This window comes from Pocillopora damicornis, chromosome 11 (genome assembly GCF_964200805.1).
Source record: "Pocillopora damicornis chromosome 11, jaPocDami1.2, whole genome shotgun sequence".
In the NCBI taxonomy this organism is placed as follows: domain Eukaryota; kingdom Metazoa; phylum Cnidaria; class Anthozoa; order Scleractinia; family Pocilloporidae; genus Pocillopora; species Pocillopora damicornis.
The window spans coordinates 8,060,272-8,076,182 of record NC_142680.1 but is presented as its reverse complement, the minus strand read 5'-3'; the positions used below and the strand labels follow the sequence as shown (position 1 = coordinate 8,076,182).

General features: G+C 37.5%; 1 protein-coding gene across 2 annotated transcripts in view; it reads left to right on the top strand.

Moving 5' to 3' along the window:
* LOC113665049 (uronyl 2-sulfotransferase) overlaps window positions 1-15,911 on the top strand; it is a 28,304-nt gene that overhangs the window by 8,891 nt on the left and 3,502 nt on the right. The window contains exons 1-6 of one of the 2 annotated variants that reach the window (XM_089188502.1): window positions 9,242-9,369; window positions 9,568-9,764; window positions 12,783-12,814; window positions 13,694-13,834; window positions 14,360-14,439; window positions 15,598-15,745. In XM_089188502.1, coding sequence (XP_089044628.1) covers window positions 9,587-9,764; window positions 12,783-12,814; window positions 13,694-13,834; window positions 14,360-14,439; window positions 15,598-15,745 — 579 coding nt within the window. In that variant the 5' untranslated portion in view covers window positions 9,242-9,369; window positions 9,568-9,586. Of the gene's footprint in view, window positions 1-9,241; window positions 9,370-9,567; window positions 9,765-12,782; window positions 12,815-13,693; window positions 13,835-14,359; window positions 14,440-15,597; window positions 15,746-15,911 lie in introns of those variants that run through there. The other variant, XM_089188501.1, reaches the window with a different exon arrangement.

Here is a 15,911-nt window from a genome sequence, read left to right as displayed (position 1 = left end):
TTTATCGCCAATTTTTTGCCCGGGAAGGGGCCATTGGACCGCTTTTGCACTTCCGAGGCAAGATACATATGGAAAGACCCGTCGCCATCTTAGGATGTTTTTAACTTTGAGCCCTGTATAGTAAACACAGGCCGAAGTAAGTGTATGTTCGTTGAAATTGTCATTCTATGACTTACAAGGTATAAAACTGAACCTAGCTGTGTGCAGAAAACAGGTGGACTAGCTATTTCTGCTTACTGTATATATTATTAAATGGTTAAGAATATATGAAAGTCATATATTTGAACTGCGGATAAAGACGTGAATGGAAGTGATCCTCGCAGTAATGTGCACTACTTAGGTAGTAGGGAAAATAAGGCCTGTAAAAAATTTAGGCCAGTACGGGATTTGAACCAATGACCTCTGCGATACCGGTGCAGCGCTCTATCAACTGAGCTAACAAGCCAACTGGGAGCAGGTCATGATATTGGTTCTAAATAAACCCGTGAAGTGATGAATAAATGGTTAAGAATATATGAAAGTCATATATTTGAACTGCGGATAAAGACGTGAATGAAAGTGATCCTCGCAGTAATGTGCACTACTTAGGCAGTAGTGAAAATAAGGCCTGAAAAAAATTCATATCATGACCTGCTCCCAGTTGGCTTGCTAGTTCAGTTGGTAGAGCGCTGCACCGGTATCGCAGAGGTCATTGGTTCAAAATCCCTCAAATCTCTTATTTTCAGACCATCTAGCACTGTTATTTAAATTGAAAACAGCTCGACCACCTTTCAAAGTTGGCCGTGTCTCGTTTAGGAAGCTGAGATCAATTGATAGGGATGCATTTATGGATGAGATTCGTAATAGCGAACTTTTCCAAATGGATACGGATGATCCTGATAAGCTTGTTGCCTTATTTAACAATATATTGCGTTCCCTGCTGGATCGTCATGCTCCCGTTAAGCATAAGAATACTACTAGTCGATCATGAGCTCCATGAATGAAGGACGAAATTAAACTGGCTAAACGACAAAGGAGGAAAGCTGAAAGGAAATGGAGAGCTTCTAAAGCTCACATCGATTTACTGTCTTACCGTACTATGAGAAATCGTGTGACATTTCTGAGTAACAAGGCTCGTAGTGACTATTATACCAACTTCATATCTGAGAAAAGCACAGACCAAAGGAGGTTGTTTAGAGCAAGCAAGTCCTTGCTAAATTTATCGAAAGGTTCTGGCCTTCAATTATCTACCAATGATTATCAGTTGGCCAATGATTTTGGACAATTCTTCGCCCAAAAAATTGCTGGTATCAGGTCTGATATCAGGTCTGTTAGTACAAACCAGATCTGCCTTCCTGTCAACGCAACTACTGTACTGAGTATTGTAACTGCTTCCTGTTTTTCAGAATTTAATCTGTTGTCTGAATTAGAGGTGTTAGATCTAATCACAGCTTCGTCTAAGAAGTCCTGTCCTCTTGATCCTATTCCAACCAAGCTTCTGAATGACTGCGTCGATGTGCCACTGCCTTCGATCACCAAAATAATTAACCTTTCTGGTTATTTTCCGCGCACCTGGAAGTGTGCTCCAGTGCAGCCGCTGCTGAAAAAGGATGGATTACCCCCTGTCTTTAGGAAATTCGTACCAGTAATTTGGCATTTATCTCAAAGCTAGTTGAGACTGTGGTTGCCAAGCAACTACAACATTATTTAAATTGTAACAGTCTGTTCCCAGTGTTCCAATCAGCTTATCGGAAAAACCATAGCACAGAAACTGCACTGCTTAAGGTTATGAATGACACTCTTGAACATGAACAATCATTGTGTTACTTTGCTAATTCTGCTCGACTTGAGTGCTGCCTTTGATACAGTTAATCACCACACCATGCTACGTCGACTTGAATACTCATTTGGTATACAGGGAAAAGCCCTCTCCTGGTTTGCATCCTATTTGTCTGGAAGAACTCAGCGGATAATGATCAACGAGTCACAATTTAAACCTTTTAAATTAGAATGCGGCGTGCCTCAACGTTCCTGCCTCGGTCCGCTATTGTTCACGTTGTACAAGAGTGAGCTTTTTGAGATAATTAAACATCATCTACACATTATTCACTGTTACGCTGATGATTCACAAGTTTACATCTCATTTAGTCCGAACGACAGAGCTGAACAACTTGCTGTGGTGAGGAATATGGAAGACTGCATCAGAGACATTCGTTCTTGGATGTTAAATAATGATCTTTAAGTTTAATGACGACAAGACTGAATTCCTCATCATTGGTTCGTCACAACAGCTAGGAAAGCTAGATAATATTAGTATACGCGTGGGTGACTCAGATATTCCGCATCCCGTGCCACTCGTGAGAAATCTTGGTTGTTGGTTTGATTCTAGGCTGTCCGTGGCATCACACATCACAAAAATCTGTGCCTCCTCAATTTACTATATTTATAATATTCGTCGGATCAGAAAGTATCTTTCACGGCAGTCATCTGAGATACTTGTCCATGCATTCATAACAAGTCGTCTTGACTATTGCAATGGTCTTTTATATGGACTACCAGACTGCTTGTTGAATAAACTGTAACGACTGGAGTACAGAACGCTTGCACCAGACTGATTTTTAGAGAACAGAAATTTTGTCATGTAACGCCTCTTATTTATGAACTACACTGGTTGCGGATTAAATATGGAATTAATTTTAAAATAATTTAAATTACTTTTAAGATTCTTAATTTTTTAGCCCCTACTTATTTATCGTCTCTCAATTCTCTTAGGCTCCCGTCTAAATATAATCTAAGGAATTCTAGTGATAACATTTTACTTAGTTATCCACGTTTAAATCTAAAGCTACACTAAGTGATCGTTCTTTTACCTTTGCTGCACCGAAAATGTGGAATGCGTTACCATTTGACAGAAGAAGCGCCAACACAGTTAGTATTTTTAAAGCCAAGCTAAAAACTCACCTTTTTCGTCATGCATTGTTATCATGGTTGTTTTTATTATTGTGAGTTTACTTTTAATTGTAATCTTAGCTTTTTAAATTATTTTAAGTTTACTCTTAATTGTAATTTTAGCTTTTTAGCCTTTTCATTTCGTTTTTTAATCTTGTCATGCGCATTTGAACATTTCATGGCATTTGCGCGTTATAAATGTCCTATTATTATTATTATATGTAAGATACAGATATTATTATTTTGGCTCAGACTTTCACAAAATTTGACTGCTATGTTGAATTAAAATAGGAAAAAAAAGGGTAATTGTTTCTTAATTAGTCTCACATACCTGCTGTTCTAGACCTGGAAGAGCACCAGAGTTATTTTGAAAGGGTTGCAATTTTGGCCACTACTTCAACATCAGCAGTACTGGGTCCTCTCCAGCAAGGTCCCTAGTATCCTTGTATTGCTGAATCAGTCTTTCTACACGCACTTCATCCATTGTGTGAAAAAGACAATTTCACAACTAATTATTGTTCCACATATACCCGACATGATTTCCAACGTTCCATGTATTTGCTTTGGGCACTTAAAGTAACTTAACGAATTGATTCTATGCAGTTGTGTGGACTGTCAGCGCTGACTGAACTACAATTTGGAGTCTCCTATATTTCGCCTTCGGTCACTTTTCGAAGATAACCAGTACACTCTCAGTCTTAAATCTACCACTTCAAATTTCGATTCGCGCACTAATTTAATTCAAAATGAAATCCGTTCTGTTTGTAAATACGGAAAGCGATTGCGACGAGGCCGAATATCTAAAGGATTACTTAGCAGGTAGGCTACGCTCAACAGCAGTTGTGAAAAACATAACCGGCACTTTAGCCGAGAACTTGGATTTTAAGGGAGAACTATGTACTAGTGACTGTCTCATACTTATCAGTTCGCGCCAAGCTTCGTCCCTTATACAAGACAAATGCCAAGAAACCCAAGGAAATTACATTACATTTGACGGAAAAGTTTTTCAAGAAAAATACACAAGAAATTAAGAACTTGTGGGTAAAACGATTGTCGTTTGCTTCACGGCAGAAAACAAGTCAGAATAATTGGATCCCAACTGATATGAACGAAAAAAAAAATGTTTAATTTACATGGCGAGAGAATCGGACGAAATAATCCATCCCTCCTCCTCCTTGAATACACTATAAGACAAGTGTTGGGAATAACTAAACCGGATTGGCAGAGGTAGACAATTTCATTCTGATTAACAAGGAGAACTGAAATGGCCGAATCCTTCATAAAGAAAATATATGTCATATAGTTGTGTGCCCCCAGAATTTTCTCTTATTGCAGTGGAGACCCTGAACTTATTTGGTAGACCAGTTAATTACTCAAAATGTGTAATTAATTACCGCAGTAATTAACTATAGCTGAGTGTGATTGCTTGTGTTCTGCAATCAAAACACGGTTGAATAAAAATTGGATGTTGAAAATCCGAAATTGTAGCGCAAAGAAAGTGCATATTTCTGAGTGAAAGTTGACCGTGCTATCACTCTTTGAATCCATTGGAATTGACGGTGTATTTTACATGTATCTGACATTAATAGTTTTCTGGTCGGCACACTAACGGAGAGGAATGTAGCATGTGGAAAATGTTTATTCACTCCGTGCTTAATTACGCACTTGGTTATTTGATGAATTATTACTGAAGAAAACAATTAATTTGATCAATAAAAATACAACATGCGTCTGTGTGCCAGTTGAATTGAAATTTTCTTTAATGCGTTATTAGGATTAATTGTTCGCTTAAATAAAACTTGATTTACTGCGCAAATGTTTGTCTCTTGATTTTTATTCACTGATATTTGAGTGGCCGGTAGTAATTACGCAAAGCACCAAATGGAAATTGAATGAGGGAGTCAATCTATAGCTCACTGAAACAACTCTATGGCGAGACAGTACATGATCATGTTCGACAACAGTTGAGCAAAATAAATGAATGTGGAAGCTCCTACTACTTTCCAAGTAAGGATATGGAAGTGAGTGTGAAAAATGGTTTCTCTTTTGTGATCAGTCGTTTTTTCCCTACTAATCTAGATGTAAAAGACACTCATCAATGTTCGTAAAGGAATTAAGAATTTGTTTTTTAATGGCTGATGATCACGCAAACTTTAGAGCGACATGTTTTCGAAAATTAGAGGACAGCTGCATAGCTGGAGGGTTTGTGTTGCGATGGGTGTGGGGCGATTTTGTTCACTTGCGCCGCTCATCGTTTAGAGCAAACACACCTTTGAGTGCACACAAAACCCGAATAAAAGGCACGGTCCTACTAAACTATGTTGTACAACACAAATGTGTCTTTCGCTGATTGGTAAAGTTTAGTTTGGACTATATAAACATCAAAAGCCAAACGTAGATACTTCTGTGAGAGTATCGTTGTTTACGTTATAAATTAAAAATGTAGATGAAAGTTCATTCAGTGCTAAACGGAAAAGGAAAATTAAAAGAAGTATAAGTATGCTCTCTAAAATTTACTATTTCATAAATACGAGCGAAAACTTGTTTAAGCTGTATCATAACTTATATTAGTTGAGCCATTTTTAAATTAATGCGTAGTTGATTAGGGTAATGCTTATCACTCAACTTTGCACCCTTTACTTAATTTACAGGGAATACTAAAAGAAGTAACAATAATTACGTACCTTCTCCTTCTCTTGCCGTTGGGTAAGTCGAGTAAATTCTGCTTAATATTTATAGGATTTCATCAGGAATAAAATGCCTAAAAATTCCATGAGCGTCAGGAAATCAAGTGAATTACCTAACGCCATGCCAATACATCTCGAAAGTTGATGTTTCGCTAGGCTTTTACTTATTCACCTTAGATGTTATTATTATTGATAATATTATTATTTTAATAAAACTTAATATGAATAATATTAACAATAAATTAATAATAACTTAATAATAACTGATATTCAATATTAAGGCGTGTATCGCCACATACAATTATAAACATTGATTCATTTACGATTGGATAATCTAACCTTAAGGACAGCAAAGTGCTTGTGTGACTGTCTGCTTTACTGTCTGTCTTATTTCACTAACCTTCTAGCCGTAAAGAAACGGATTTAACGTCGAGTTAAAGTAAACTAAGGTACTTACCACTCCCCTCACGACCACTAAATTTAATGAATATGTTTTACTGTTTCTGATCACAATCAGTTCCTCTTCACCGAATGGTAAATAAAGAACGATTAACGCTAAATATATCAGCAGCACACTGCCTTCATTTATCGAGTAATTTTCAGTGTATTTATTTGGCTCGGATGTTTTTTAACATAATCCTGTACTTGGGCGTGACGATGACGAAGAGCTTGGAAAATTTTCGTATACAAAGCGATTTAGATTACTAGGCAAGATGGAACACCTATACGGCTATATCATGAGGTTATACGGTGATCTAAACTGTGTAATAAGAAACTGACACCAGATAAAATCCAAGACAGAGCTACAATGACGTACGTGCGTTTTAAGTTACATCTTGTCTGTCTGCATCTCAGCCCAAACAACAGGGCAAGAAGTCTGTCCACGATCATTGCCGTCAACGTCAATAAAGATACTCCGCATAAAGTACAGCTTGTACTTAGTGCTGTGTCTAAAACGTATCGACAAATTCTCTAGTGTCTGTAAACAACACACATCCAATGAGTAGCATGAAGAGGCTGGGTAACAAGAGCAACCAACATATCAGTTGTTGCCGGACAACGCCGCGAAAAGAGTTTGGAAGGTTGAGGAAGGGAAGATTCCTTGTGAAGGGCAACAAGGATAAGAGTATTCCCAAGAGATGCTGTGATGGAGAAGAGAATGTTAACTGCTGGGAGATAAATTGATTGTTGTTGTAATCATTTACCAAAAAGGAGAAATATCGCGGTTCTTCAAATATAATCGTTTGTGCTCCACTTCCCGTCAAATTTGTTGTCCTTGTCATTCTGTGATCGTTTTCGTTTTCTTGTAAGATACCTGTGATTGGATTAAGATATATACTTCTTCGGCGAGGATATCAATTCTACCTTTCTTTCTTAAACTCTATCACATAAATACTTCCTCAGTAGTACTTATCCATTCAAAGTGGGTAGACAAACAGTCTGCTGCTTGAAATGAGTTAATTGAAGGCATTTTTTTCATGTTTTTTTTTTCATTTACCTTTGCATGAATTGGTTAAAAAAAAAAGGCGAATATGGAGACCTATGTGACATGTTAATTTATAGCGCTGCGAAAACCCTTTAATTTCCTCTCTCCGATGAAAATAAAAAAATTGTTTGCGAGAGATCTTGAGAACTTAAAATGGAAAGACCAAGCCATGACGTAAATCGTTCGAGGAGAAAATTGAAGAAAGTGAAAATCTCTTAATACAAAATAACAAAAGAGTTGAAATGAATATACGGTCACATACCATAATATATTTTAAGAAGAATTCTAGACAAAGTGATTCGCGCTAGGTCATAATATCATAATATAACCATTCAAGCAGGATGTTTAACGGAAAATTGTTGAGAACGGAAGTGTTGAATCAGCCAGATTTCATCTCCGTTGGAGGGATGCATCAAAAGATATAACCTGCATTTTAAAACTTGATGAATGTTGTACAATACAAGCTTATCACTTCATGTGGCAGTTTTTGTAGCATCAAGAAGCATAATCATCTGTTTTTTCCCATGATTTGTAGGCGTGTCTTACTTTCTTTATCAAACGATAATAACATACGTCAACAAACAAGCAATTCTGCGATATTTAAGCCTCTTTTTACTGTGAAAAGTCCTCGAGAACATCTCACGTAGGAAATTTTAATATAAACATCAAAAACGATCCAGTAGCCCCCTTCAGCAGGATAATGCTCTCGTAAATTATTGGTCAATTTAGTGGGCCGTAGTCATCTGGGCCTCTGAATCAACCCAGGTCAGAGCTCCATTTAGTTCAATTTTATTTTTGAGTCTACGGTGCTCATGGCAATGTAGACTCCTTTTCATCGAGCCCGTGAGTCCGTCCGTGAACATTCCCATCATTCGTAACGGCCTTACATATGCAAACGTTGTCAGTACTCAATTATATTAATTTGTTTGGAAAAATAGCTGAAAGCACATTTCTAAGTTGTTCGTATGACTCAAAATTCACTCCTTGCATCCATCACTCAATCACTCACTCTTGCCACTTCTTCTTTTCACTCCTGATAACGTTTTTGCAAGTACGCCAGCGTATAAGATATTCACGTGTTCAGTTCGAATTTACAGCATGGGGCTCAACTGATAATTAAGAATTGGTCAAAATTTTGGCAGTCTGCTGAGAAATAACGTGAATTTAACCGAAAGCTAAGACCTGAGACCAGAAAATTTACTGATGGATGAAGAATCGGTTGAAAATCAAGACTACGAGCATAAGGTCTCAGTCAAGGTTTAAACAAATCTTGCGCATACGAGGCGCTTGGATAAATATATATTCGGGTGACGAGGCGTCAGCCTTACATTTCAGTTTTACAGACCTTTTTTTAACCTTGTTGATCTGGAAATTGAATACTCGATCGCCGAAAACCACAACATCCATGAAATGTTTTCTGAAATGATTGAAACCTCCCTTCGAAAGCGGTTAAGGAAAAAAAACGCTGTGCTTCGGTAATTGCTGCTAAATGGTAATTTAGACCGGAGATTTAGGAGTTATTAGACAGTTATTCCACGAGCGCGCAATGGATATGGGATGATAGATAGCCAACGAGGCCCGTAGGTTACTTTGTAAACTTTATTTTTTGACGCGTACACTTACCATATTTGTAAAGCATGGTATAATTGCTCATAACTCATCATGATAGCTAAGCCAATGAAACCTCTTGAATTGCGTCATCCAATGATCCACATTTTAGTAAAATAGATGAACATCCTCTGCTGACAAAATTGTTTACTCTCATAAACTGTTTGCGAGATGAAATATTGGAAAAGCAATTCTAAATATTGAAGGGTTAAGCATGGTACATATTAGACCTGTATCTGCAATTTTTATTCAAATTTTATTATAAGGGATCTGCCTCTAATCCCTAGAGTAAATAGAAAGAAATGGGGTATTATTGAATAACTAGGCTAAGTGTTACAACATAGTTGAAAATTGATGCTCAAATGAGTGAACCTTGCCTCTTTAGAATCATCAACATCCGTATTTTGTTAAACATACTCTTCAATCCTCGCAAACATCAATCAGAATTTCATGTTTCAATGAAATCTTGTGTTATACTAAATGTCACGTAACTTTTTGTGCTGTGCCTAATGATTTGTTGCTGAGTTCTATTGTGATTTTTTCCCCTGTGGGCCACCGTTATGAACTATATTTCTCTTATTTTAATCCTTCTAATCTTCTTCAATAACATCGTTCGACATCGAAGAATCATTCGGAGACAGAGATTAACAGTACCGCAAAGTAGGCAAGAGGAAATTTCCTTGCTATTTCTAAAATGTTGTTTATCATTTTTATGTACCTTGTTGTGCCACTTAAATCAATCGTGTTACTATTAGCTTGAAATCAAGGGTTCGTCGATGAGCTAACGTTCTGTATTCTGTTCGTTTCACATCATTACCTTTGAGCTACAAAAATAACATTGATTATTTATTTGGACAGAGTCATTGACAGAACCACAATGCAGGCAAGAAGGAGATTCAAAGCTCCCCAGATATTGATGGTCATCATGACGTCCATTTTAGCGACATGTACAATTTCCCTTTATTTCACGAGTAATGACCGTTTCAAAACCACGCTGATCAAGGGACTCACAGATATGGAGAAGAGAAGCAACTTCAACATTCACCCCTGGGAAGGTAAGTCAATCGGCGATTGCTATCCTCATTTACAGTCCATACTTTCTTAGAAAGAGATTCCGGTGTACACGAATCTGTGATGTAAACTTTGGGTTTGGAAAGGCTCTCGCACAGGGGAATTTTTATTTGCATTTGTCGCTCATTAGCATAGGCTCTTTATAATCCTTTCAAGCTACAAAAATGTAAATACTGAAACCTGAAAAAATAGAACATTTTAAGCTTTAACCATCAACAGTTACCTATGCCGCACGATGTCAAAAATAGAAATATTACAAAGAATGTATGGGTTCATTAGCGCTTTTGCCACCCACAAAGTTGGCCGTTTTCCGATGGCGAATATTTCAATATGTTTTGCCCACAATAGGCGTCCACCTCACATATTTCAAAGACTAAGACGCTCTAGCAATTATTGAAAAGAAATTATCTCTTAATCTCACTTCTTTTCCATGAAAAAATACACGCTGTTGAAGAAAAACGTAAAGCAATGACCGGAGTAAAGATTCCCCTGCAATCCTCATGCTTTTCTACTACAGATGAATAAGAGGGGGGGGGGGGGGGGAAGTAGGTTCCTCAAAAAAATTGTGATAGCGCGTCGGTGAGGGGTATCACAAGATACTTTGCTTTTATCATCCTAATTGACAAAGTAAATTGGTTACCGTAAAGAATTTCTAAAGCCGATGTTTCGAACGAAGAAACTCTTCTAGGCGGTCAATTTGCATCATAAACCCAGTTGAGCTATAAAACTAAAATGTTTTCGAGGATAAAGCCGTTGTCCCAAAGTAGATTCATTGTTTTCGCCATTGTCTTATTTTATCCAAGTACTGTTTGCATAATGAATCGTATGTTTGCATAATAATTGGTACGAGATTCTACATGGATCTTGCTCCCTCAACAAATAACAATGGTAGAAAATAAGTCAGAATTAGCTTTTGTCATTTTACTGGACAACTCAGAACCAAAGAAACCAAAATGGATGAGAAAGTTAGAAATAAAGTGAATTCGGGAAGATTCCTTTAGCACCATGCTATTCCCATACCACTTACTCGAATGAAGGGCTAACGCTCGAAACGTGAGCTTTACAAACTCTTTACGATGGCCATTATCAACTCAGTTGAATTAAAACCAAATCAATGAAGAATTTAGATATATGAAAATTCACATATTTGCACTGCGGTGGAGAGATGAAATTAGAAGATCCTCGCAGCTAAGAACACTACTGAAACTAGTAGTTGTAAATAGGACCTGAAAAAAATTCAGGCCCGTACGGGATTTGAACCCATGACCTCTGCGATACCGGTGCAGCGCTCTACCAATTGAGCTAACAAGCCAACTGGGAGCTGATCAATGAATTGGGTACAAATAAACATCCAAGTGAATGAAGAATTTAGATATATGAAAATTCACATATTTGCACTGCGGTGGAGAGATGAAATTAGAACCAAATCATTTATATTCTTAAAGATAATCTATTGTTTTTGCCATTGTTTCTTTCTCCAAGAATTTTTTGCATAATGAAGCATAGGCTGTGCAGAAATCTTAAACTAACCTCTTTCGACCGCCTTTTTTTCCTGTGTCATCGGATTTCAGAATTAATTGTCGTGATCAATTGCAACATTACCTAAAGCTCGATACAGCTCATGCACTTTCACTGTAGAAATAAGCACTTGCGTAATCTAAATTTTAAAACAATACCGTACAAAATCATCAATAAAGTCTTGGTCTTTAATTGTTTTCCAGTCGATTGGTTTTACGGTTAGTTTTGTTTTAACGAACACCTCATATTTTCGGACGAACGCACGCATATCAATTTTTCCTTTAAATAAGATTTTAAAGGTTCTTCATTCTTCATTGATATGGTGTTGAGGAGGCTTTGTGACTCGCTAGCTCGCTATTGAAAAGACCAAAAGGAATCGTGACATTAAAAACAGAATTCTAGAGTTTTTAGTAGGAGTTTCGAAGTTAGTAGTTGATCGACGTGGTGCTTTGTTTCTTCTACAACTTTTTAGTGAAAAAAAAATTGCTTATAAATTTGATGCAATAGATAATGAAGAGGCTGTGTTGAGATAGTGATTGAAAAGACCGTTTATGTGAGTGTTGAAAGAGAGGAATGATTGGAACCAACATAATAACCAGCTCCCAGTTGGCTTGTTAGCTCATTTAGTAGGTGCTGCACCGGTATCGCAGAGGTCGTGGGTTCAAATCCCGTACAGGTCTGAATTTTTTTTCACGCTTCATTTTCACTACTGCTTAAGTAGTGTTCATTACTGCAAAGATCGCTTTCATATTCATAATGATTGCTGTGTCGCGTCAAAGCATATTCTCAAGCTCGCGATTTGAAATGTGATGCGTAGCCCCTTAAAACGATGGGACAAAATGATCAGAATGTGGCTACTTTGAAGTAAAAGTGCTCGCATTTTAAATTAAAATTTTTGACAAATGTGTGTTCACCATAACATCGAGAGGCTTCAAGTTAACTGAGGTTTTAAAGCGTTCAGAAAATAACAGTTCAACACAAAACAGAGCGAAAATTATTCATTAGTTATCGAAGCAGAAACGCAAGTTAATCATAGCATTTAGAGAAGCGCCTAAATTTACATGAATTTTTTTGGTTCATGCAGTGCCATCATGAGAAGTTTGTTTTTCATGAATGTATAGAAATATGAAATTATGTCTATATCGATATTTTGGTCGATTTCCAGGTAACCAGTTTAGTTTTCTTTGAAAGAGCGCTTTAACAAACAGCAACCCGACAAGTTTGTACCGGGAGAAATTTTGGCCACACAAGATGGCCGAATTGTTGTCGAAAACTCATATCTAACATAACGAATTATTAACGAGTTTTAATTTGTAAAGCTCAAGGTAAGGTGAGGGAACGGAATTGTAAAGAAGGCCAGAAGCCTTCAGAATAGAAAAAAAAAGGCCAAAGCGAAATATTGGTCGGCCACAGCACATGCGCGTATTGCGACATTAATAATTACCTGCATCTGTTTTGACCAATAACTACGTTTTCTTTTCTAGTTTTTTCAACCTTGAAATCAATGCGAAAAGGGGTAAGTGCCGTAAAATTATTCCATATCACTATTTTGCCTATCAAATATCCTTAGCGCTCACATTAAAAAATTTTAAAAACCAATTTATTTCAATTCTTTAATCCTTTATACCCTCAACTCAGTTCGTTTATTGTCAATGCTGTTCTCCATACTTTTCCTATGGCGCTGAAGAACCAACAGCTTAATCTTGTCAGTGATCATTTTCTTTATTCTCGTGTCTTTAATGGTGCCTGATGCTAGATGCTAATCACTCTTCAGATTTTATTGGGTTGACCCCCTTAGACGCAAGCCTGAGAGTTCACTGTCCAAACTAATGATCGTGCATGTCTGAATCTGCTAGTACTGGCCATCTGATGTTATAATAAAAACAAAAAGCCCCATCTGATAATGCTTGAAAACAAATCATTCAAGAACATTTAGGTTATATCTCACATGATCTTTGATCCTTATAAAATAACAAGGATGCGGCCAGCGCCCTGATTGGTCCAAAACCTATGTTTTTCTTTTTGCATCAGGCAACCCAGAAAACATTAAAACAAACCGCCTTTTCTAAATTTCTTTTACAAAAGCAATAGACCACTCTCTCCATCAATATACCAGTGTAACAACCCTTGTAGGATCTCAGAGGAACAATCGGCTAGTCTCAGCTCAGGATTTACAACCTTTTTTCCTTTCCTCCCAGCTTCCTGTATGGTTTATGACAGCAGTAAACCGATAAAGAGTGCAGTTCATTGCTTAAATAGTTCGCTAAAAAATTTGCTTGTTTACCCCCTTGTTGTTTCTTTAATAATCATTAGGTTTGTTCTCATCCTTTTTTTTTTCTTTTATGGCTCTCCGGTACTATTAATCTTTATTATGTGTATTATCCTATTTCCACAGAAAATAATTGTCTACAATAGAGTGGGAAAATGTGGAAGCCGCACTATGATACATCTCATGGCCACACTGACAAAAAAACTGGGGTATAAAGTGATTGGTTCAACCCAGAATAGTAACGGAGAAGTCACTCTTCGCGAACAGGTAACCGCTATTAAGGGAACGATCATCATTTATCGCGGATGAGGGGAGGGGGAGGACTGAGGACTTTTGCCATGTCACAATAAATTTATCTAATCCCCCCTGAGGTATTGTTGTGTTGTTATGATTTCCCAGTCAATGTTTTAAAGTAACCCCCCTGTCTTGATATTCTGTTGGTAACGACTTATTCTCCCTCTGTTCCCACACAATGTGACCCCCCCAGATGTCCGTTTCCCTGCCTCCAAAAACAACATTGATGCTGCAGTCTAGGAGAGGATTGATTACCGGGGGCCTGGCATTAAAAATAAGATGCCAGACCATTTCAAGATCTTGGCTGGCTTGCGTTGCCCAAGGCTTCACACTTTCCCATGCATGCGTTTTGGCGATTAACGCAGCTGACATGTCCTAATTTTCTTTTATTCTTTCTTTCCATTTATTTTCTTTCTTTATTTCTTTCTTTCTTTCTTTCTCTCTTTCTCTATTTATCTATCTCTTAATTGTTTTTCTCTCCTGTTGTTACCTTTACAGGTTGAACTTGTGGATCTCATAGATCAGTTCCAGCCACCATTCATCTATCATCACCACATACGTTTCGTCGACTTTAAGAGGTAACAACTCCTTTGCTACAAATTCACCGGCATGGTTATCCTTTCAACCCTAACCTGGCGGTCTGCATATTCTCCACACTGTTCTCTATGCATTTTTTAAGGGGTGCTAACAAGGAGAATTTGTTTAACAATCAAAAGTTTCACAAGTTGTCGGTCATTTCCTCAATTTTCATGGCTTTTGTGTTTGATCCAGTAGTTATACTGTTAGAGGAAACTAAATATCAGTTACTCTCAGAAGATAAAGGATTAAAAGAGAGCCAAAGCTTTCAGATGAAATAAAATCCAACTAATATTTTAGCTTTACGTTTATAATTTTAATTCGTCTCTACAATAACAGTTAAAACACAAGTACCTTAAACCTGTGTAACATACGGAAGCTCGGAAGTGATCGGCTACAGCTATTCACCCTCCGAGCGAGCAGCCGAAGAGATAAAATCGCGACTTTAGGATAAACGGTGGAGTTCACCAACAACTAGCAAACGAGTTTATCGGTTGAAACTTAATAGTGAAATAGCCGAAAAAATCACTGCTTTACTACGAGGAGTGATTAACATTTATCTTTTATGTTTGCGATATAATTTTTGACTGGGAAAAACGTAACAGCAATAGATTGAGACGTTGATAACTCGCTTAATTCTATTTAACCTAATATACCGGGAAGTATGTAAAAGTCAAAGGGGAGAATTAAGTATTAGATACGTGGGATCTAGCGTTAACCCTTTGATCCCTAAGAATAACTAACATCTAGTTTCTCCTTACAATATCACCACTGAATCACACATTAATGTCATGAGAATAAAAGAAATGATCACCAATTAGAGAAACTCTTGATTATTACACAAATTCTCCTTATCAGCAGCGTATCACATGTACAGAGAACAGTATGGAGAATATAAATACTGATGTTAGGGTGTAAAGGGTTAAGAGAGCCCGCAAAAAGGCCCTCAATATTAAGGCATCGACACAAGCCTTTCTCCGTCCGCGGGAAAGTTTGAGGCCTTGACAAACGCTAACCTGTGAGAGGTCTGCATGGGGTCTTATTGTTAGTGCCAGACTTCAGGCAAATAACTCCCCGACACAATTCCTGCAGCACTGAAAATAAGGGCCTGCTCGCAAACTAGCCTTGAATAAAATGCAGTTATCTTTTCTTTACTCCAGATTTGGCGCCGTGCAACCCATTTACATCAACTTGATACGGGATCCCCTGGCTCGTATGGTCTCTGCGTACTACTACACAAGATTCGGGGATCAAAGAGAAGGTGAAAGAAATTGGAGCTTCAAAGGCACGGAGGAACAGAAAAATATGGTTTGTGTAGTGAAAGCTACCTTCTTTATCGCTTTCACTCTTTAATATGTCACGCAGTGCTATCAGGTCCACTATGATTTTACGAAAACGTTGCGTGACATCTCAAAGAAGAAAGTGAAGGAGACCAAACTTCCCCTAACTCTCCCCACTCTGAGTGATTGGCAGG